This window comes from Prionailurus bengalensis, chromosome B3 (genome assembly GCF_016509475.1).
Source record: "Prionailurus bengalensis isolate Pbe53 chromosome B3, Fcat_Pben_1.1_paternal_pri, whole genome shotgun sequence".
Lineage (NCBI taxonomy): Eukaryota > Metazoa > Chordata > Mammalia > Carnivora > Felidae > Prionailurus > Prionailurus bengalensis.
Window position 1 is genome coordinate 72,108,763 of NC_057355.1, and position 22,850 is coordinate 72,131,612.

General features: G+C 41.3%; 2 protein-coding genes across 2 annotated transcripts; both read left to right on the forward strand.

The window, feature by feature from the left end:
• Positions 1-9,748: 9,748 nt before the first annotated feature.
• Positions 9,749-10,507, forward strand: EDDM3B (epididymal protein 3B). The gene has a single exon (XM_043554214.1). It carries the CDS (start codon positions 9,761-9,763, stop codon positions 10,196-10,198), a length of 438 nt encoding a protein of 145 aa, XP_043410149.1. The 5' UTR covers positions 9,749-9,760; the 3' UTR covers positions 10,199-10,507.
• A 10,583-nt stretch (positions 10,508-21,090) lies between these two features.
• On the forward strand, positions 21,091-22,544 carry LOC122467689 (ribonuclease K6-like). The gene is made up of 2 exons (XM_043554215.1): positions 21,091-21,354; positions 21,738-22,544. Exon 2 carries the CDS (start codon positions 21,745-21,747, stop codon positions 22,207-22,209), a length of 465 nt encoding a protein of 154 aa, XP_043410150.1. The 5' UTR covers positions 21,091-21,354; positions 21,738-21,744; the 3' UTR covers positions 22,210-22,544.
• The last annotated feature ends 306 nt before the right edge of the window (positions 22,545-22,850 follow it).

A 22,850-nucleotide genomic window follows, 5' to 3' on the forward strand; every position in this document is an offset into this window, starting at 1 on the left:
GCCTGTTATCTTGTTTTAACATATCTACAGTCAGTATGCTATACATCAGATCTCCAGAACTTATTTATTCATGATGAACATCTCCCCATTTCCCCTACCCTCCCAAGCCCCTAGTAACCACCACTGTACTCTGCTTCTATGAGTCTGACTATTTTAGATTCCACATATAAGTGAGATCATACAGTATTTGTCTTTCTGTGTCTAGGTTATTTCACTCAATATAATGTCCACCACGCCCATCCATGTTGTCAAAAATCACAGGATTTCCTTCCTTTTTAAGGCTGAATAACATTCCATTGTATATTAATACCACATTTTCTTTATCACACACTTTCTTTATCCATTCAACATCACTAACCATCAGGGAAGTGCAAATCAAGACTGCACTGACATATCACCTCACACCTGTTATAGGATGGCCATCATAAAAAATAAAAATAATAATAGGTGAGTGAAAAGTGCCAGACAATTAGCTTTTTAAATTGTAACAGAGGTGCCTGACAGTAAGCTTTTGATTGCCAAGGCATCCATTCCAAAGACATCCATCTCAAATAAACATACTGCTAGCTTTACAGCTAAATAAGGAGCTATGCTGTCCCACCCATGAACTTCCCCTTTTAGCCTTGGATGACCTAGATAACTGACCATTTGTGTGACCCTGCTTTTCCTTTCCCAAGCTTTAATTCCCCCTTATATTTTAAATTCACCAATAAAAACTAAACTCTCAAAATCGTAGGCATACCACCCATGACTCCAACAAAGGCAGAGTCTGCACACTCCTTCTCCACACAAGAGCTCACTGTATGACTTTGAGTGTGCCATGTACCTTCCAGAATATATGATTAATAAGCTTTGTTTTTTCAAAGTTCACAGTGGTTGTTGCTGAGATGTATCCTGCCATCATAATAAGAGCCACAAGGGCCAGTCCAGCCACAAGATTGGCTCTGGTTGGGGAAATGTCTGTGGGGGCTCAACACAAATCATGCAGGCAATGTACATGCCTCCAGGGATCCCTAGTTGACGACATCACAATACAAGAGCTGAGTCCAAGACAAAAGAGTGAGGATATACAGAAAAGAGAACCCTCCTAACTACTGGTGGGAATGTAAAGTGGTGCAGCCATTATGGAAAAAAGCATGAAGACTCCTCAAAAAATTAAAAATAGAACTATACTTTGATCCAGAAATCTCATTTCTGGGTGTTTATACAAAGGAATTGAAATCAAGATCTCAAAGAGATACCCACACCTTTATGTTCATTGCAGCATTATTCACAGTAGCCAAGACAGGGGAAAAAAACAAAAGGAGCATCAGCAGAAAGAAATCTTAACTGAATTTCCATCATTTGACTAAAGCAGAGCCTCCTAAAAAAAAAATGGCCACCACTAACTTCCCTCCAAAGCAGTCTCCAGACAGGAGGTGTTTCAAAAAAACTGTGTAGAGTTGCCTGGGTGGCTCAGTCAGTCGAGCATCCCACTTTAGCTCAGGTCAAGATCTCACAGTTCTTGAGTTCAAGCCCCACATCAGGCTCGCGGCTGTCAGCACAGAGTCCGCTTCAGATCCTCTGTTCCCCTCTCTCTTTCTGTCCCTTCTCAGCTCGTGCATGGCTCTCTCTCAAAAATAAATAAATAAAATGCCAAAAGAAAAGAAAAGAAAGAAAGAAAGAAAGAAAGAAAGAAAGAAAGAAAGAAAGAAAGAAAGAAAGGGAAGGGAAGGGAAGGGAAGGGAAGGGAAGGGAAGGGAAGGGAAGGAAAGGAAAGGAAAGGAAAGGAAAGGAAAGGAAAGGAAAGGAAAGGAAAGGAAACTGTGTAAATGAGGTTTATCAGAACCCTTCATTTGTCTTCCCTAAAAGCCCATTTGTTTTTCCCTTGGAAGTCTTTCCCCACTCTCTTTCCCCTAACTAAGTTGGTTTATAAACTTCTATCTCTAGCTGGGCAGTGAACCTCTTCATCACAATGCTCCTGCATGTGTACAATTAAACCTGTTTTCTTTTTTTCCTGTTAATCTACCTATTTTCCTCCCAAAGATGTGTTTGGAAATGTATATTTAGAGTGAGGAGGAAGGATGAGAAAAGAATTCTGTCCTTGGCTCAATCCAAATAGTCGCGAGAGTCGGTAAGTAAAAGAAACAACCTGAGGTGCCTGGTTGGCTCAGTTGGAAGAGCATACAACTTTTGATCTGGGGGTCATGAGCTTGAGACCCATGTTGGGTATAGAGATTACTTTAAAAAAGGCAACCTTAAAAAATAAATGAATAAAAGAAACAACCCATGCTGGGCACATAACTCACTTGTGGAATTTACCATCGACTCTTGTCTGTATGCCCTCTGCTTATGTTCTACTGACCTTCAATCCTTCAATAATGTTTCAGACCCTGTATTACCTACTGTTTTCAAGTGTAGAGGTAGCAAAATTTTCCCTTCTTCCTTTCTAGGTTCTTTGACTGTTGTAACAAATAAACTGGCATAAAGTAAATTAGCAAGAGAAATTGTAAGAGAAGTATTAAGGCACAAGTGTATTTCTGCCTGAATGTGTTTTTACTGAGACTTCAGAAATTCATCCAAAGCCTAATAAAAATAATGAATTGTCTTTTTTTTTCTTACATACCATTTCTCTCTGCATAAATAGTTATGGAATATTTTAATTAGAACATTATGAATAATAAAAGATAACATTTATCACAACTGTCCAGAAAATCAAGATGGGGTTAACTATGGAAAGGCTAGAACAAAGCATTTTATTTGTCTCTCATTTAAGAATTCCCAGGTAATTGGTATAAGTTACTTAGGAATCCCATTTCTTCTGTTACATTACTCTGCCATCCCCAAGGGGAGAGGTGTTAAGCTCAATCGTATCATACACCCCTTTGGCATTCTGGTGAAGCCAATGAATAATTGAGAATAATAACAATAATTAAGAACAAGAGAATATTTTTAAATGTACAAAATAAAATACATTGGATTTTAAATGAAATTAAATCAAATATTTAAAGTTTGTGATATAGTAATATACGTGTTTATTAGTGCATAAAGTAATAATATCTAAATGGGGGTCTAATCACTACTATAGTTTTGTGTATGATCAGTGCAAAATATTTTGAGATATTTGCAATAACTATAAACTGATATCAAAGATTTCCACTGTTTTTAATTCAAAAGTGAATAATTGTTTTTTTGTTTTTTGTTTTTGTTTTTGTTTTTTAATTTTATTTTTTTACAGTAATCTCTACACCCAACATCAGATTCGAACTCAAACCCCAAGATCAAGGGTCACGTGCTGTATCGACTGAGCCAGCCAAGCGCCCCCAAAAGTGAAAGAATTGTTAAATTTCAGTTGCAGGTTAGTGAAAATAAAGATGATAATTTTCCCCCCTGTGAAAATCAAAAGGAAACCTGGTTCAGAATGGCGTGGGGAGGCCAGCAGGGGGCGCTCTCATACCCTGCCACTCACGCCAATTACAGATCCTACGGAAAGACTACTTTCCAAGTCTTAATACTTTACAATCCCAGCAGGAAGATGGGCTTTCCCTCCCTACTAGGGAACTGCCCAGCCAGTTAAGACTGTCACAACCCAGCCAATGAAAAGCCACTACACCTCCAATTCCTACTTTACGCCAATGGACTGTTTGTTTATAACAGGCTTCCAAACTTCTTCCTTTCCTCTAGAAACAAGTGTTCCTCTCCTTTGTTCAGGGGACTGGCCTATGGTTTTGCTGTAGCTTGCTTGTCCTTGATTATAATTCTCTGCTATTCCTGAATAAGCCCATTTTTGCTGGTAGAATAACTGGTAGTTTTGTTTTTTAAGGTTGACACCCCATACCAGTTCATGGATCCTATAAATTCCATTCCTGTGGTTCTTGGAAGCCCCTGGATTCCAGGTTAAGACACCCTGAGACATAATGATCATCTGCATGAGAAAATTCATCACTATGTTTTTGGGAAACAGCTGTACCAAAACACTGAAAAACTGAATAATGGTCAACAAAAGGATATATCAAGGACTTAATAGAAAGGAGCTAAAGTCAGGGAAAATGTTTAAAGAAAGAATATAATTAACAAATGGTTTACATTTGTATTCAAGGATAATATCTCTTTAGGCACTCAAATCAGAAGCCACAACCCAAGCAGCTGCTATTACAAAAGCTGGTAGAACTCTAGGAAGCAGACCAAATGAACAGCTCTCAGAAACAATGGTTAACTCACTTTCCTGGGCTGCTTTGGTAGTTGATTTCTGCAGATATAAAGGGATATGTTCCTACAGTTCAGTTCAGGTTGTTTCCCAACTGGCTTTATTTCAGAGAAGCCGTAGAATTTATGGCTTAGCCCATAGTTGAATGTGTGGATGTATGCTTTGGTTCACAATTTTTCTTCCACATCAAAAGTAGAATATCACACTTATTTCAGAAACACTGGATTAAGTAGTTAAAACTAGAAATGACTGGGGTACAACAACCTGATATTATCAACCAATATTATCAACAACTGATATCAACATAACACTTTATTGTTTAAAAAAAGCTACTTTTGGGGGAGCCTGGGTGGCTCAGTCTGTTAAGCGTCTGACTTCAGCTCAGGTCATGATCTCACAGTTTGTGGGTTCGAGCTCCGCGTCAGGCTCTGTGCTGACAGCTCAGAGCCTGGAGCCTGTTTCAGATTCTGTATCTCCCTCTCTCTATGCCCCTCCCCCACTTGCACTCTGTCTCTCTCTGTCTCAAAAATAAATAAACATTAAAAATTTTTTTTTAAAAAGCTACTTTTGGGGCACCTGGGTGGCTCAGTTGGTTAGGCGTCCGGCTTCAGCTCAGGTCATGATCTTGTGGTCACGAGTTCGAGCCCCACGTCAGGCTCTGTGCTGACTGCTCAGAGCCTGGAGCCTGTTTCAGATTCTGTGTCTCCCTCTCTCTGACCCTCCCCCCGTTTATGCTCTGTTTCTCTCTGTCTGAAAAATAAATAAACATTAAAAAAAAACTTTTAAAAAAATAATTTAAAAAATCTACTTTTCCATGCATTGCTTCCTGTAATTCTCAAAATTACTCACTCATGTCCTAGAATGTACTGTAAAAAATACGGTATTGGAAACCCATGGATCTCTTTCTGAGCTTGCACTTTCACACAATAGTCCTCATAGTTTCTCCCCACTGCCTCTCTCTGTGTTCATTAAATCACTACCTGATTCAGCAGATCACAGGAACTTGTTAGAAAGGGCTGTTGATATGTGGCCACATGATGGCCACCTTAATTCTTCTCAGAGTCATCTTTCAAATCCTCCAAACCCAGGTGCCCAAAATCCCTGCCTTTTTACTCTCCCTCTTCACCCAAAAATACTAGAGAGTAGTTGGATTTGCAGTACGCCCTGAGACAACTCCCATTCAGTCTCTCAGCACACGATTACCAATTATTCAAGGAAAACTTGACATGAGCTGGGCTTTGAGGTGCACCAGAGTTTCTGTAAATCCAAATGTGTTTCTATAAGTGCCAATACTTCTCTACCTAATCCTAATGACATAGCTCCCATTCAAAGAGAAGATCAGGACACTATATACCAGGATGGCATTGCTACTAATATGCTTTGAAGATAAGCTCTGGGTATGAACTGAACGTGATGACTATAAAACAACAAAAACAAAAAATTTCCCTTTACTCTCTGTGAGCAGTGAAATAAAATAAAGTCACTTATGGGGTGACTAGCTGGCTCAGTTGGTACATATTGTGACTCTTGATGTTAGGGTCAGGAGTTTGAGCCTCATATTGGGGGTAGAGTTTACTTGAAAACAAAAATAAATAGTCACTTAGGTCAAGGGGGTGGGTAAAATGGAGCAGGGAGACCATTAAGGAGGTGGCCTTTATGTATGTCCTCATTTGGTGGAGTCATGAACTTTTGAACTGGGTCAACTCATAAATACTCTAAAGACTCTGCAGAACACCTGCAACTTGCTACAGTATCAATTGGACCTTTGCATAGTGATAGCTTTAGCAACCAATTATGTTTAGCCTTTTCTGTCAACAACACCAATCAAAATTCTTTGTAAACAATGTATAACAGCATTCCCCTTTTGTCTCTCAAATCCCTGACTTTTGCTCTCTTGTGGGACACTATTTGGGTTGTGTGATCAGAGCACCCCAAATTACAATTCTGGATCTCAAATAAATGCTTTTGCTTAATCATTGCCTCCTTACAATTTTTGGTTGACACTGTCTAGGTTCTTTTATTACCTCTGTAATAAAAACAGATTAACAAAAGAAAAACATACAGAAATTCAACAACATGTGTATCTCTTGTATATATTGTGGATAGTCAGAAAAACTGAGTAAAACTTCCCAAAATGACTCAGGCCACCACCTTAAATACCATCTTCAGCTAAAGACAAAAGAAATGGGTGCTGGGTGGCTCAGTTGGTTAAGCGGTTAAGCGTCTGACGTCAGCTCAGGTCATGATCTTGCAGTCTGTGAGTTTGAGCACTGTGTCGGGCTCTGTGCTGACAGCTCAGAGACTGCTTTGGATTCTGTGTCTCCCTCTCTTTCTGCACCTCTAGTGCTCTCTCCTTGCTCTCTCTCTGTCTTTCAAAATGAATAAATGTTTAAAAAAAAAGGACAAAAGAAAGATATTGCAGTGGGAGTGGGGAGGCCAGTTAAGGGAGGTTATGAGGAAAAGCGCAGCAAACAAAGTTAAGGTTTGTTGTGTATATTTAAGTCTGTGCCTTCTCCATTGGTAAGAGTTTCTTGTGATTTAGAGTCAGCCTTCTCTTCCTGGTACTAAGAGTGAGATACTCTCACAAATGGAGATTTCCTAAATGTCCCTTACAAAAGGGCAACTTCCACTCCCAGGTTTCAGAGCTTCTCCTGGGCTTGTGGCTTCTTAAAAATAACCAGCTTAAATAATCCTTATGCCAAAGAGGTATACTTTGGAGTGGCATGCTTTGCTACCATTCATGACAATTTGATGATAAGGTGGCCCAGTGAGAAACTCAACCAAGGTGGCTTAGCTGGGAATAGCCCGCAAAGAAATGCATTGATAGGGACGCCTGGGTGGTTCAGTCGGTTAAGCATCCAACTTTGGCTCAGGTCATGATCTCATGGTTTGCGAGTTTGAGACCCATGTCAGGCTCTGTGCTGACAGCTCAGAGCCTGGAGCCTGCTTTGGATTCCTTGTCTCCTCTCTCTGCCCCTCCCCTGCTCGTGTTCTCTCTCTCTCTCTCTCTCTCTCTCTCTCCCTCTCTCAAAAATAAATAAACATTAAAAAAGGTTTAAAAAATTCATTAATGGAAAGCACATTCATGGATCTCACTTTATCCATAAATTGCACCTTGGACTACATACCCTCTCTATCTCTCAATGAAGATTCCACAGTTCACAACTCCAGAGGTGTTTTGTTTTGTTTTTCACTGATGTTCCCATAGACCATAGCCTAGTCATCCGGGGAATTTTCCCCAGAGGTTTTTTGGGATGTGAATTTAGGAGATAAATCTCTGATTGTCTCCTGATAACTCCAGACAACTCCTCTTCAGTATTACCTCTCCCCAGAGCCTTGCCATTCCTTTGTGCCCTCAAGTGAGTCTTTGATGTTGGACACCTTTGCTCCAGGCTATTCTCAGAGTGAACCCAAGTGTTCTAGATGAGAAGGTACAGGAACAGGTTCACTTAGTAAGTCTGTTCCCTCTCTCCCCACCCCCACTATTAATCGGTGGAGTGCTGTACCTCTCACTGCTGTTCCTCTCTTCACTGCCACAGACTTCTTGGCTCTCTGTTCTTCAGATCCACATACTGATTTCCACCACCAGTGACACGTGAGTGTTGGATCTGAACAGGGTGAGTTAGATTTAGGGTTGGTGCTGAGGATGCTTGAGGGGAAAGGCCCAGAAACACTGGAAGGGGCCTGACTGAACTTCTAGACAGTAGAGTTAAGATTGGAAAGTGATCCAGTTTGTAAGAAGCAAAGACCTGAATTCAACTCAGGAGTAATCCCACTGATACAGTCTGTCCTGTCAACCCCTCCAATCTTTCCAAGCATAATATTTTGAAGCAACTTGAATCCTGATCTTTTATCCTAGTTAGGACGTTTGGCCAGGTATAGGGTGCCAGAAATGAGCAAGTGCCTATTCTGTCTTCTATGCTCCATGTAGCACTTTACACAATAGGGGAGGAAAAAAATTTCCTTCCATCCTTCAAGATACTTCCAACTGGTTTAAGAATTAAAATGAAATAAGATTTAGCAGGAGGGAAAAACACCAAAGTTTTATTATGTGCACATGGAGGCCCAGTAATGAAATGGAGACCCCAAGTAAATGACTGAGGCAGGCAGCTTTTATACATTTTAAATAGTGAGACAATACATTTGTGAGGAATTGACAGGAGAAAGAAAACAAATGTTTGGGAGTTCCAATTAGTAAGGAATTCTAAGCAGAATCTGGGCTGAAATAGTAGATTCGTAAAAAGGAATAAAGTGTATTTATTCAGCTTACTTGGCTTTAAAATTCCAATCTCTGGTGGGGTGCCTGGCTGGCTCAGTTAGTGGAGCATGCAACTCTTGATCTCAGGGTTAAAAGTTTGAGTCCCACGTTGGGCATAGAACCTACTTTAAAAATAATTTTAAGCAAGTAAAATCTCTATCTTTGGTGATAAGAATACCTTTTTGTTTCTTAGTATAAGGAGGGTACCTTTCATATGAGATTCATTTTCTGCTTTTAGGGGGACAGAGGAGGGTCTGAGTATCCTTGTACTGGCTGTTTTCCAAGTAGCTTCAATTCAAAACAATCAATATACTATTGTGACACCTTTTAGGGTGGCCTACCCTGTGTTCCTACAACATTCTCAGAAGGGCTCTCACATGCATATCTTGTTAGAGTCCCTCACAAGTCTGTGAGGCAGCTATTATTAGGCAGATTTGAGGACACAAGTGCTCAGAGAGTTGAGAATCAGGTTAGAGATTCCATAGGGCCAGCTCCACTCCCCATGGTAAATGAGGACAGAGAGCTGGTTTAAAGGGGAAACTTTTTCACACACCTCTACGCCCTAATTTTGGCCAGGGTAGCTCCTGTGAGGGTAGTTTCAATCTTGGTACAGGATTGATTAAAATGGTATTTCAGAACTGGAGCTCCTATATGATGGCATTCTTAACAATAGATCAAGATTGTTTATAACTATGATAACAAGGTAAACGGCCTCTGAGAAGGTATGTGGGTAGTCAGAAGTGATAACAGGCTTTGGGGAAGTGTTATAAGGAAGGCAGGATTAGATAAACACCATCTTGCAGAATCAGTGTAACTGTAGCCTGGGGTCTGAGGGAACCAAAGCCTTCTTGCTTGGAAAATATCACCCAAGTCTTCACTCATCTTCTGCATTCCCTTAAAAGGTGGCAATCCTTTCCACTTCACAGCCATACAGCTTAAAATGCCATTTTTTTTTTCAGACTCACGCTCTTCTGAGAACTGATCCGCACCGTAAGACAGAATTAGCTAGAGGGTGATTGGTTGGAGTGGAAGAGAGGGCAGACAGGAGGTGTTTGAAATCCTCAAAATAAACTCCACCTATTTTTTACAATTTTGTGTTTGTCTCACTCAGGCTCTAGCATAATTTCAGTTCTCATAAACTTTATTATCTAACGAGATTCATCACCTTCAAGCCTGGGAACAAAATGATAAAATTGGGCCCAAGTGTCTACACTGGCAGGGAAGGAATTTTAAGTTCGAGGTCAGCTCTTAGGGCAGCTGAAATAATGCTTTCCTCTCTCCCTGCTGTGGACTCACAGGTGGCCCTGGTGACTGAGATGGCATCCTCTCTAAAGGTCCTTGGCTCTATCTTGGCCCTGCTGTTTCCCCTATGTGGGCTGCTTATACACAGCCAGAACCTTTCCTGGAGGGAATTCATGAAGCAGCACTACCTGAGCACAAGCTGGAAATTCAGCGACTACAAATGCGATGATCTCATGAGGGAAAGAGGAGCTCCAAAAGACAGGAACTATCACACCTTCATCTATACCTTGTGGCACAAAATCGAGCATATATGCCTCAGGAAGTGGAGAGATCGTTACAGAAATGTATATATATGGGCCCAGCATCCCTTCAAAATCCTCCAGTGCTACCAGGAGAGTAACAAAAAGAGCTACAGAGAACATAGCAGCTATAGCTACATTGAATTCCACTGTGGCATGAATGGGTATGTGGACAGCATAGAGGACATCCAATTGTTAGACATCAAAAATTAGAAAGTCTACCCACACCCCCAGGTTTTAGTAGAGTGCCCATTACTTCCCAAGTGGTAGCCTGATGCCTACATCAACAGCGCTGGCTACTCCTTCCTTTGCATGTATGTGCCAATGTTTTCTCACGACTGAAGTTATGTACCACAAGGTTTCTTGATATTAAAACTGCCTGCGTTGTTTCTCTACCCTGAATACCTTTCTGCCCTCATTTACCTGATTTGCTCTTACATTTTTTTTTTTTTAAGATTTACCTCTTATGGCTTTTCTTTTTTACTGAACCAGGGATTTTCCTGATAATGACTCTCCTTACACCTCCCCAAGCTAAATGATCTTCCCTTCCTTAAATAAATTATATCGTTCCAATGTGTATGAAATTTATACATGCTATATGTGCAGAGTATGTGTTCTGTGACTGGTATAGGTGTTACAGGGTGTGTGATGCAGATTATGCTTGGATATGATTTGTGCTGAGTGTAGGGTTAAGGTGTGTGTTACTGGACTCATTCATCAAACATATCTCTAAGGAAATGCATGCATTTTGGATAGGTTAAGGCATTATGTTTCTTGAGGAATAATACATTAAGTAGAAGATAATCACAGAAATGAGTTTACCTGATAATAACCATTTTCACTAGGCAGAGAAATAGAGTCCAGTACAAGACTTTAAAATGCAACCTTCAAGAATGGGTCTTAAGACTTAAATTTTGTTGGAGGAAAGAGGAAGTGAATTGCAAAATGAACTGTTGAGGACACAAGTAAGCAGAGTCCACGAGAATTCTGTTTGCTAAATGGGGAAGAGAGATTCAGAGAAAGGTAAGTCTTCACTTCATATAATTTTGCCTCAGGCAGGTATGGGGAGGAGAAATACTAAACACTAAAGTACCTTGTGTTCTTCGGCCTCTTGCGTTGTTGAAAGACTCCAGTCCTGAAACAATCAGAGAAAAGACCAAGGTATGAACATTTTCAGCGAGGTGGCTGTGCTCCTAGTCCTAGAGGTCTGGCCTCAATGAGTAGCCAATGAATCTAGGTTGGTCATCCTGTGCCAAGAGCAGCACCACAGGTTTGCAATTTTTCAGTGCACCTGGGGATGAGCAGACAGTGGGGAGATGATGACCTATACAAACCAAACTCACAAGAGATTAGTGTTAAACCAGTAGTTCTGTATCAATAATCAATCTACATATGAGGAGGAATACTGATTGTTTTTCTCAGTTGATAAAAGCTGCTTCAAAATGTAATGGCAGGGGTGCCTGGGTGGTTCATCCTGTTAAGAGTCCCACTCTTGATTTCGACTCAGGTCAGGATGGTGAGTTCGAGCCCCACATCGGGCTCCTCACTGTCAACTTGGGATTCTCTCTCTCCCTCTCTACCTCTAGCCTGCTTGTGTTCTCTTTCTCTCAAAATAAATAAATAAACTTTTAAAAATGTAGTGGAATATTTTGTGGTGGCATATTTTGGTTTCCTATAGTCATATTTCAGAATGGTCTTTTCTGGTCACCCACAGTAAGTTTTCACAAATACCCCATTTAAAAAACTTTGAAAGTTCCTTTTGTTAAAGTGTTAAAAGATGATAGGAGCACCTGAGCAGCTTAGTCAGTTAAGTGTCTGACTTCAGCTTAGGTCATGATCTCACAGTTCGTGAGTTCAAGCCCCGCTTTGGGCTCTGTGCTGAAAGCTCGGAGCCTAGAGCCTGCTTTGGATTCTGTGTCTCCTTCTCTCTCTGCCCCTCCCCGACTCATGCTCTGTCTCTCTCTCAAAAATAAGTAAACATAAACAAAAAGAAAAAGAAAATAAAAAGATGATGGTCCAAAACAGTATAGGAGGAAAATGGATTTAAGCCCAATTAGTGTAATAGCTTTATGTTGTTCCTTGGGTTTTCCCACATCCACTTCTTTAACTCCATTTGAATAGCTGCATATTCATTTCCTGTCAGGAACTATCCTTTTATTAGAGGGAGAGAGTGTGCAAACAGTGGAGAGAGGGAGAGGGAGAATCCCAAGTTCTGACAGCCTGGACCCTGTTTCAGATTCTGTGTCTCCCTCTCTCTGTCCCTCCCGGGCTCATGCTTTGTCTCTCTCCGTTGCTCTCTCACTCTCAAAAATTACATAAACATTAAAAAATTAAATAAAACAAAACATTATCCCAACCTCCAGGATCCTGTAAGTCTACTTCCTTTATGTCAAGTGCCCCAGGATATATGCTGGCAATCATGCTCCAGGATTATAACCCCTCTGATATCCATCTGAAGGGTCTCATGACTGAGGTTGGAGGGAGAGGGAGAGGGAGAGGGAGAGGGAGAGAGAGAGAGAGAGAGAGAGAGAAAGAGAGAGAGAGAGAGAGAGAGAGAGTCCTAAGCAGGCTCCACACTCAGCACAGGTCTCCACAGGGCTCAACTCAGGGCTTCATCCCACAACCCTGGGATCATGACCTGAGCCAAAACCAAGAGTCAGATACTCAATCAACTGTGCCCCTATTCTTCTCCCCCTCTTTTAATTTATTTTTTTTAATTTACATCCAAGTTACTTAGCATATACTGCAAACAGTAATTTCAGGAGTAGATTCTTTGATGCCCTTTACCCATTTAGCCCATCCCCCCTCCCACAACCCCTCCAGTAACCCTCAGTTTGTTCTCCATACTTATGAGTCTCTTCTGTTTTGTCCCTCTCCGTTTTTATATTATTTTTGTTTCCCTTCCGTTATGTTCATCTGTTTTGTCTCTTAAAGTCCTCATATGAGTGAAGTCATATGATATTTGTCTTTCTCTGACTAATTTTGCTTAGCATAACACCCTCCAGTTCCATCCACGTAGTTGCAAATGGCAAGATTTCATTCTTTTTGATTGCCAAGCAATACTCCATTGTGTATATATACCACATCTTCTTTATCCATTCATCCATCTATGGGCATTTGGGTTCTTTCCATACATTGGCTATTGTTGATAGTGCTGCTATAAATATTGGGGTTCATGTTCCCCTTCCTATTCTTCCCCTTTTTGTGTGCAGTGGTGAAGTCTTGGGGTGATGGGGGGGCGGTTCGTGGGGTCCGGAGCTGATGGCCAAGAAAGAATTCTTGAAGATGTCTTTGGTGCAAAAAGATGATTTTATTAAAGCATGGGGACAGGACCCATGGGCAGGAAGAGCTGCACAGGGGTCGTGAAGGGTAACTCATTATATACTCTCAGGTTGGAAGGGATCAGGGATAGAGTCTGTAAGGAATTTTGGAAGCAAGATTTCCAGGACCTTGAGGGACTAGCTGTTGCTAGGGAAACACCACTTATTACCATTTAATAAAACCTCAGTCATGAGACCCTTCAGATGGATATCAGAGGGGTTATAATCCTGGAGCATGATTGCCAGCATATATCCTGGGGCACTTGACATAAAGGAAGTAGACTTACAGGATCCTGGAGGTTGGGATAATGTTTTGTTTTATTTAATTTTTTAATGTTTATGTAATTTTTGAGAGTGAGAGAGCAACGGAGAGAGACAAAGCATGAGCCCGGGAGGGACAGAGAGAGGGAGACACAGAATCTGAAACAGGGTCCAGGCTGTCAGCACAGCTGAGGTGTTGAACTTGCAAACCACGAGATCATGACCTAAGCCAAAGTCAGACACTTAACCAACTGAGCCACCCAGGCTCCCCTAGGTTTGGAAAATGTTAAGCCAAGGTTCCTGTTGCCCAAAGCAAAGTGTCATCATCAAGGCAGCTGAGCTCCGGTAGGGAGATCACTCTGCTGGTCTCAAAGACTTGTCAATGGGCTGCTTACTGTAAGGGAATTTAATTTTGCTTTTGCCTTACTTTCCCACATCACCATGGCAAGCACTTAAACCTCTTTCCTTTGTTCTTGGGTAGCCAGGAGCATCTGAGGAATATCACACATATTCCACCTGGGAAGTGGGATATGCCAGCTTGTATTTTTCCCTCAGCTTGCCTCATGCTCCCTTATCATGCAGTATTGGTGGAGTTATCCATCAAGGTTCCCAATCTCCTCTACTGGGCCAAATGATGGTCATGAGATTCAAGCTAGGCTAACAGGATTTTTTCTTATAGGAGACCAGAATATACCACCCTAAAAGATGACTCTTTGGCATAAAGATTATTATTTTTTATCAATGGAGAAGGCACAAACTTAACTCTGCATAACAAACTTTACTTTTGTTTACTATACTTTTCCTGGTCATCTTTCCATAACCTGCCAGCCCCACACTGTTCTTCCTTTGTTTTAGCTAAAAATAGTATGTAAGCCCAAAGTCATAGCACCTTATTGAATGACTCATCCTGATGTGGAGAACAAAGGCAAAAGAAATATAGGGGAAAAAATTGGGGCACATACTTTGCTAGAGGCGAAAGGCAACCTTAGCTTGACATTAGCCTGATCTCCAGGACCCTGTAAAAATCCCTTTGGAAACTTCCTTTTTCTCTACCCCCCCAAGGTATATGTTAGGAATCATCTTCCAAGCATATGGCCCACTGCTATTCACCTGAAGGGTCTCATGACTAACATTTTACTAGACAGTAGTAAATGATCTTTTCCTAACAGCAGCTAGCCCCTCAAGGTCTTGGAAACCTTGCTTCCAAATTCCTTAGAGACTTAGGCTGTCCCACACCCCCTCTCAACATGAAGGTATATAATCAGTCATCCTTTACAACCCCAGTGTAGCTCTTCCTGCCTGTGGGTCCTATCCTCATGCTTTAATAAAATCACTTTTTTGCACCAAAAATGTCTTAAGAATTCTTTCTTGGCCTTCAGCTCTGGACCCCCACCACCCCAAAACCACATCAGAAAGGAGCTCCAAAGAGCAGTACAAAAGGGAAGACTTTTCTAGTCAGGGCTGTGGAGCAAGGAAATTTTAGCAAAAGAAAGCAAAGGATTGTTTCAGGGAGGGTCACTTTCCTTTAGGGGGAAGAGCAGTGGAGGCTTATCATGCCAATTACCTCACCTTCCTTTGGGGTGTGAAAAGAGCCCATCTGAACGATTATTGCCTTGGTGCTGACCAGAAATTTCCTAACCGACCAGTTGAGACTACATTTCTGGGAGAGGTGGAAATTGCAGTTCGGTTAGGTATTAGGCCCCACCTGGATGACTTGTCCCAGCATAAGTGACTCTTGAGCTTACGGTTCTCTTCACATTCCTAAATTTCCATTCCAGGTACAGGAGGCACACATTCTTTCCCCCTGTAGTCTTATTATGGGAAAGCTGTGTAAGTTAGAAATCAATTTGCTTAACGGAGGAATTCTAACCCAATTACAAGGAAGGAAGGAAAGCGTTTAGTGTAAATGTGTGGTTAGTAAAAGCCACCTTGCCTTGAAGAACTACAGTAAAGAACAGAAGAGTGAGACAGCACATGTGAAGTTTTCTCACTGAATATACCCTTTGATTGCACTTTGGTATAATTATAATGTAATTTAATAATCTTAGTAGAATACAATGAGCACTAGTAAAAGCTGAACACATTAAGGCTGAGACAATAGTTCTGTGCCTAGAGAAGGGAAAGATCAGAGGAGAGGGTATCTGAGCACAGCCTAGAAAGATAGGTGAGTAATCAAGCAGAATAGGTCAGAATAGGTCAGCAAAAGAAACAACACCAGTGAAAGTGTGAAGTGCTAAAACATAATGTTTTCGAGGTACCTGGGTAGCTCAGTCGGTTAAGCATCCAACTCTTGGTTTCGGCTCAGGTCATGATGTTGCAGATCTTGAGCTCGAGCCCCATGTCGGCCTCCGTGCTGACAGTGTGGAGCCTGCTTGGGATTCTCTCTCTCTCACTCTCTCTTCCCCTCTTCTGCTTGCTCTGTCTCTCTCTCAAAAAATAAATTAAAAAAAATTTTTAAATATAATGTTTTCTAAAAGTAAAAAAGAGTAGCTATCATGAAAATTTTAAAAATAAATCCATGTTATTGAATAACTTCATAAATAAACCCATTTTATTGGACTCATTAATTAATAAGGAAATCAGTAACATGTTAAAAATGGTTCAAGTGTGATCTTGGTTTGTAGAAATGTATATTTTCTGCTGGACAAAATTCAGTTGTGCTGCGATGAACAGGAAATATCTGCATTATACTCAGTTTTGTACAATTTCATTTCTATACTGCAGGTCAAGGAAAGGTATACACTTCTGTAGTGTCTGTCCATCCCTGTAGATCTGCTAAAGAACTCCAGGCACTCCAATGGGAGGACACACAATAATCTCTTTTGTCCATTTCCAAGTCTCAGACAATTTTCCCCTCAGGAGATATGGAAAACTGACAACTTATGCAGGAAAATGTATAGAGTTCCTTAATACTGGTGTGGAAAGGAAGAAAGAAATCATAAGAAACAGTATGACCTAGTAAATGGCCAAAAAAAAAAAAAGGCATTACATGCCCAAATTGACCAATGGGCTAAAAGTTGGGGACAATTTTGAGTGCCAGCTCTGCAGAAACCATGAAACCAAACCTCACAAATAAACTTGGAATTTATCACGTAGCATCAGCTTCTGACTCACTGTTCTGGCCACTCACTGGCCAGATGCCTGACACAGAAATACCTCAGTAACCATGGAAGGGGGAGTGTTCTAAGCGGTCTGAATATGGCTGATAATCGTCATTGTTGTTTGGTTAAAGATACTAATCTTCTGGGGTGCCTGAGTGACTCAGTCGGTTAAGTGTTCGACTTGGTTCGGGTCATGATCATGCAGTCCGTGGGTTTGAGCCCTGCATCGGGCTTTGTGCTGACAGCTTAGAGCCTGAAACCTACTTCAGATTCTGTGTCCCCCCCCCATCTCTTTATGCCCTTCCCCCGCTCACGTTCCGTCTCTCAAAAATAAATAAATGTTAAAAACATGTTTTTTTAAGATACTAATCTGTTATCTCTGTGACAAGAATTTGGCACTCTTACTTTTGCCATAAGCAAGCATATAAGTCTAGAGAAAGGAATAGGCTGAATAACAGGCCTATCCCCTTCCAGCTGAGCAGGAGAGTGGAGGAGACACGGGTGTGTTTAAATACACATGGGGTGTGTGAGGTGTGCCCACAATGGACACATCAGATGCCCTAAACTTGCTTTGCGATTTTAGGGCTGGAACAAGGGCCAAGCCAACCACCAGGGTCTGTTCCTAACACAAGGAGCTTCTGACAGTGTTCAGGACACATTACTCCAGGATATGGCATCTTGGAATAGAGAATCTTTTAAGCTAAAGAAATTTGAGAAACGACAGGTGAGGAAAAGACTTTCTGATCTTCCCCTGAGGCAGGCCATAAAACTCTCACGCAAGAGGTGCTCTCCCTATACCCAGAGGAAAGGAGTATCCTTATCTCCAAAGATGGAGAGACATGGAGAAGAATCTGAACAAACTTCTTGCTGAGTTTCCCCCAGTTGACTACACTTAGCTCATACCCTTTGTTCTATCACATCTTTCCACAACTTTCCACTTGTCATCAAACCTAGCATGAAAACACTCAGGTTTAACCACTTCTTTGGGTCTTCACATCCTTAGCAAGGCTCCCATTTCACATTAAACTTATGTTAAATAAATGTGCATGTTTTTCTGTTGTTAATCTGTTGTTGTTATAGGGAGCCCAGCTGAGAACTTCAAAGAGTAAAAGGAAAAAATATTTTTCCTCTCCTGCACTTCTAAGATTTGGGATAATTTCAGAAAGATAGATAGGAGAAGTAGACTCTCCCATTCATGTCCTCTCCAATCTGTCTTGCACTTTATCTGTGGTAGCTAGGCATTAATTCACCTGCCTGAATTAAGACAAAGTGAAAACTTTATTTCAGGAGTCAGGCAAAGCCCAGTCTTGAGAACTTGGGCAATGGGTGAAAATCCATGTCAGCCAAGTAAAATGATTCTCAACTAGAAATTGGTATCAGATTCACTGTGGAGTTAACCAAATATAGGTGTGCAAAAGACCTCATTCCCAAAGATTCTGTTTCAGAAGGCCTGGGATCTTGGCATTTAAAAAAAAATTTCTTGGACCATTCTTTTTCTTTTATGTTTATTTTTGAGATAGAGCATGAGCTTGAGCAGGGGCAGAGAGAGAGGGAGATGCAGAATCCAAAGCAGGCTCCATGCTGTCAGCACAGAGCTCAACATGGGGCTTGAGCCCACCAACTGTGAGATCATGAGCTAAGTTGAAGTCAGACACTTAACCAACGGAGCCACCCAAGGCACCCCTCTTTAGGCAATTCTGATGTGAGGCCAGGGTTGGGAAGCCCTGCCTAGGGACATGGTAATCAGATACAGTTTCCCTCTGCTGGTGAGCTTGGGTACTGTCAAGTTGTGGAAGTGCAGAGAAAAGGGGTCCTGTCCTGACACATGTGGCTGTACAATTGGATATATGAGTGCTAGGCAAATAGACATCTTTTTTCTTTTCTTTTTCAATTAATAGACTTATTTGTTCAGAGCAATTTTAGGTTTGCAGAAAAATTGGGCAGAAATTATAGAAAATTCTCTTATGCTTCTCCCTTCCTCTCTCTCCTAACCACACAGTCCACAGTTTTCCTGCTATTAACATCTTGTGTTAGTGTGCTCCTTTTGCTGTAATTTATGAACCCATATTGATTATTATTAACTGAAGTCCACAATTTAATTAGGATCAATTTTTTGCATTATATAGTTCTATGGGTTTCGACCATGCATAATGTCATTGTAGGAGAGGAAAAAGTTTTCCTTGGCTCCCTAAGGGTCTCTGGCTGGGTTTGAAAATTAAACCAACAAAGAGAGATTTAGTAGGAGAAAAGCATACGAATTTTATTGAATTTTTTACATGTACATGGGAACCATCACAAGGGAATGAAAAGCTGAAGAAATGACCAGAGCAAGAAACTTCATACCTTTTAGACAAACAAACAAAACATCTGTGAAGAATTGACAAGATAAAGGGGTTTGGTTTGTGGATAGTAAATGGTGAGGAAGTAACTAGAAAGACAAGGGCTAGCTTAACAAGGTCTGTTTGCAGGTTCCTCTGTACCACCTCTGGCTGGTATGTCTTTGTCTCCAGTAAAAGAATTTATTTCCTGCCTTTATGCAAAAGAGAGAGAGAGAGAGAGAGAGAGAGAGAGAGAGAGAGAGCTTTTCTGCATTTACTGATTCTAATTGCCTTTACTGCAAAAATAATTTTTTTTTTCAACGTTTATTTATTTTTGGGACAGAGAGAGACAGAGCATGAACAGGGGAGGGGCAGAGAGAGAGGGAGACACAGAATCGGAAACAGGCTCCAGACTCTGAGCCATCAGCCCAGAGCCTGACGCGGGGCTCGAACTCACGGACCGCGAGATCGTGACCTGGCTGAAGTCGGACGCTTAACCGACTGCGCCACCCAGGCGCCCCCAAAAATAATTTTTATGTCTAAGAGCCAGATTTTGAGGTGGAGGTCTGGTTTCCTTCAGCATGAACAAGGACTATTTCCTCATTTATTTAGACTTTCTTTAATTTCTTTCATCAGAGTTTTATAGTTTTCCTCATATTGATCTTGTACATTTTTATTAGATTTATATCTAAACATTTCATTTTTCTTTGATGCTAATGTAAAAAAATTTTTTTTCAAATTCCAGTAGTTCATTGTTGGTATATAAGAAAGCAATTGATTTTTGTATATTAACCTTGTATGCTACAATTTTGCTATAAATAGACATCATTTTTATCCTGTAGGTAACTGAGGCCATTAAAAGCAAAAGTGTCCCACTATTATATTTATGCTCCAGAAATACTAACTTGGAAGTGATATGTACAACAGATTGGAAGGAAAAGAAGCTTGAGGCTGGGAGTCCATGCAGGAGGCTTTTATGTGAGCCCTCCATGAGACAACAAGATTGTGAATAAAGGTATTGCAGCACCAGTGGAATAGTAATAACAGATTCAAGAGGCAAATACCCTCAATTTGCCCTTTTCCTTCATGTGTATGGGTCTCTTTGTTACCAAACTCAAACTTGTCCGTGCATCTGATGCACAGTAAGCCAAATTCTGAGACACTGGATTTAAAACAAAGAAAGCTTTATTGTAGGAAAGGCAGCCCAGGGAGAAGTCAGAGGATCATTCCCAAAGCTGCTTTGCCCTGATGAGCTTAGCTACAGCTTATATACATGAGAGAGGGGAAGGTATGAGGTTTCAAGAAACCCCCTTGTTAGGAGGGAGGCCTTGAAACAATCTGGAGGTAAGCATTCTTCTGGAAAATGAGTCGCTATTTGGGACCTGGGATCAGACACATCAAGATAGATGTTACTGTCTGGTCTCTATCAGGTTTCTACAAGTGGTGGGTAAACAGGGAGTAGGGGTGAAAAACTGACTGATGGTGCATGGGGTTAAGAGGTACGTTAAACGTAAGTACAGAACAAAACAACGTGGAACTGAGTTATTAATGCAATTAATTCAACTGTAGTTTTGCTCATGCTTTCAAAACAGGTCCAAAAACCAATAGTCCTGCCTTATCTTCACACACAGTTCCCTCTTTGGGGTACCCTTACCCCACCTCTTCACCTAACTTCTAATTAATCCTCAAAACTCAGTTCAGGTGTTGTGACCTTCTCTCTGCTCACTCCTCACAGTCCCCTGTTGTTTCCTCCACCGCAGCTGCAAGTGCTATTTATATTTATTAATATACAATGTAGTGTTCTATTTATCTGGCTGTCTCTTTCATTAAATCATGAGCTCCTGAATCTAAGTAGCCATTATCTAGCCCCCAATAAACATACACATAAATAAATAATTCATTCATGTCTGTTGTTGGAATTCACAACATTATCAAGTACATGACAATTATTATATCAAATTTACATGGTGTGCTTTGTCCTAAAGAACTGAAATCATAGAGCTTCAAAACGCTGAAGCTTCAGATCAGGAAGGAAACACTCAACCCATATCAGGAAGTCATCAGTTCCTCAAAACTTCTTTGAGTCACGTTGTTTGTTTAAATAGGGCTTACTCCTCCTGTGTCTGCAGTGATACTGATTTTAAACAGTGAGTTTGAGAGTCTGGGTTTCATCCACACTGTGCGTAAGAAGTTCACCTTTCAAGTCCTAGGTTTCTCTTTCCTAGGGCCCAGAACCCATCAGTCCCCTGCTGCACCCAGGTGGACAGGAGGCTCTGGCATACCTGGGAGGGGAACAGCAGACAAAAGCCTCTGAGTCTGGGACTAACCACTGCTTCTGTTCTCAGCAGGAGCCCCAACACGGAGACCTGGTAAGGAGAGAAGCCTGGGAGCTGGGGAGTAGAGCGGTGAAGATGGCTGGAAGGTCTGCGTCAAATAGATGGAGGACAAATATTCCAGGATGGTGGAGGGAAGAAACAATGTTCTGTAAGCATAAGTATAGGAAAAAGAGAAGAAAATGATCTGCCAATCAGAGGAAAAGACATCTTACCTTATATTCCTCCTCACTGGGCTTCAGTCTCTTCATAGGATTGTGAGACTCAAGTGAGGAAGAAGATAACTAAAAAAAAAGAAAAAGGAAAGACCAATGACCATCTTAAAAGGCACAATAAAAATCTAAATGGTTGTGAATAATAATTTTGCTCTTATTGCTTCTACTACTATCACTACCTCATTTTTTTCTCTCTTCTTACAGAGAAAAGATGAGACTGGATCTTCTGGGACGCTTTCCTCTCCTCCTGCTGCTGCTGGCTTTATGGGGGCCAGCGCGTCCACTTTGTGCTTGGCGTCAATTCCTCACCAGGGCCCAGTGGTTTGAAATTCAGCATGTAAGGTCAAGCCCTGTCAGCTGCAACACGGAAATGAATGGTGTCAATAATTATACTCAGAACTGTAAGGTTCACAACACCTTTCTGCATGACTCCTTCAAGAACGTGTCTGATACCTGTCTTTTGTCCAACGTGACCTGCAAAAATGGGATGAATAACTGCCACCGGAGTCCACAGCGTGTTAATATGACTGACTGCACACTCACTTCAGGGAAGTATCCCAACTGCAAGTACAAAGATACTCCCCTCTATAAATTCTTCATTATTGCCTGTGATCCCCCTCAGCAGGGTGACCCTCCCTATCGATGGGTTCCTGTACACTTAGATAAGGTTATTTGAAGTTGCCATCACTTTCCCTGTCATTCAGCACAGGTTTTCTTATGATCTCCTCTGCTATTTCTTTTCCTTTGTTGATTTCCATGGTTCCCATAGAAGAAAGAAGGAGGGTACTGGGGTGGGGGGAGGGATTCACATGCCAAGGATGCAAGACCAGCGCTGGGGACAAAGAGACATGGGATTCTTTTCTGCTTTGGGAGCTCTGTGTGTTTTGAAGGAAGGCAATAGGGAAGAGGGCAAAGAAAGACACAGGCTTCCATATTTTTAATCTTGGAACTTCTGCCAAGCTTTGGTGCAATGTGTTCACAGCAATAAAACCACTTTCTTTTGCATTGTAACGACTATGAGTATGTGTGTTTGGGGCCCCTGTACATCATTGCCACTCTGGAGCCATCTAGACTTGCATTTGCCAGCATTCTCAGAACTATTTGGGTCTTAGGCAACCTTAGAGGTTATTAAGCAACCTTGGGCCTCTGCCACTTCTCTCACCACTGTGTCTTTGGGACTTTGGAGCAAGAAAGTTCTCTATCCCTTCAAACTCTTTTCATAGATTTTACATATTTCCCTTAAAACCATTGTCTATGTTTATCTGTAGGTGGCATGGATGCCTCATAGACTGTTTTGACAGCACTTTCACACACAGA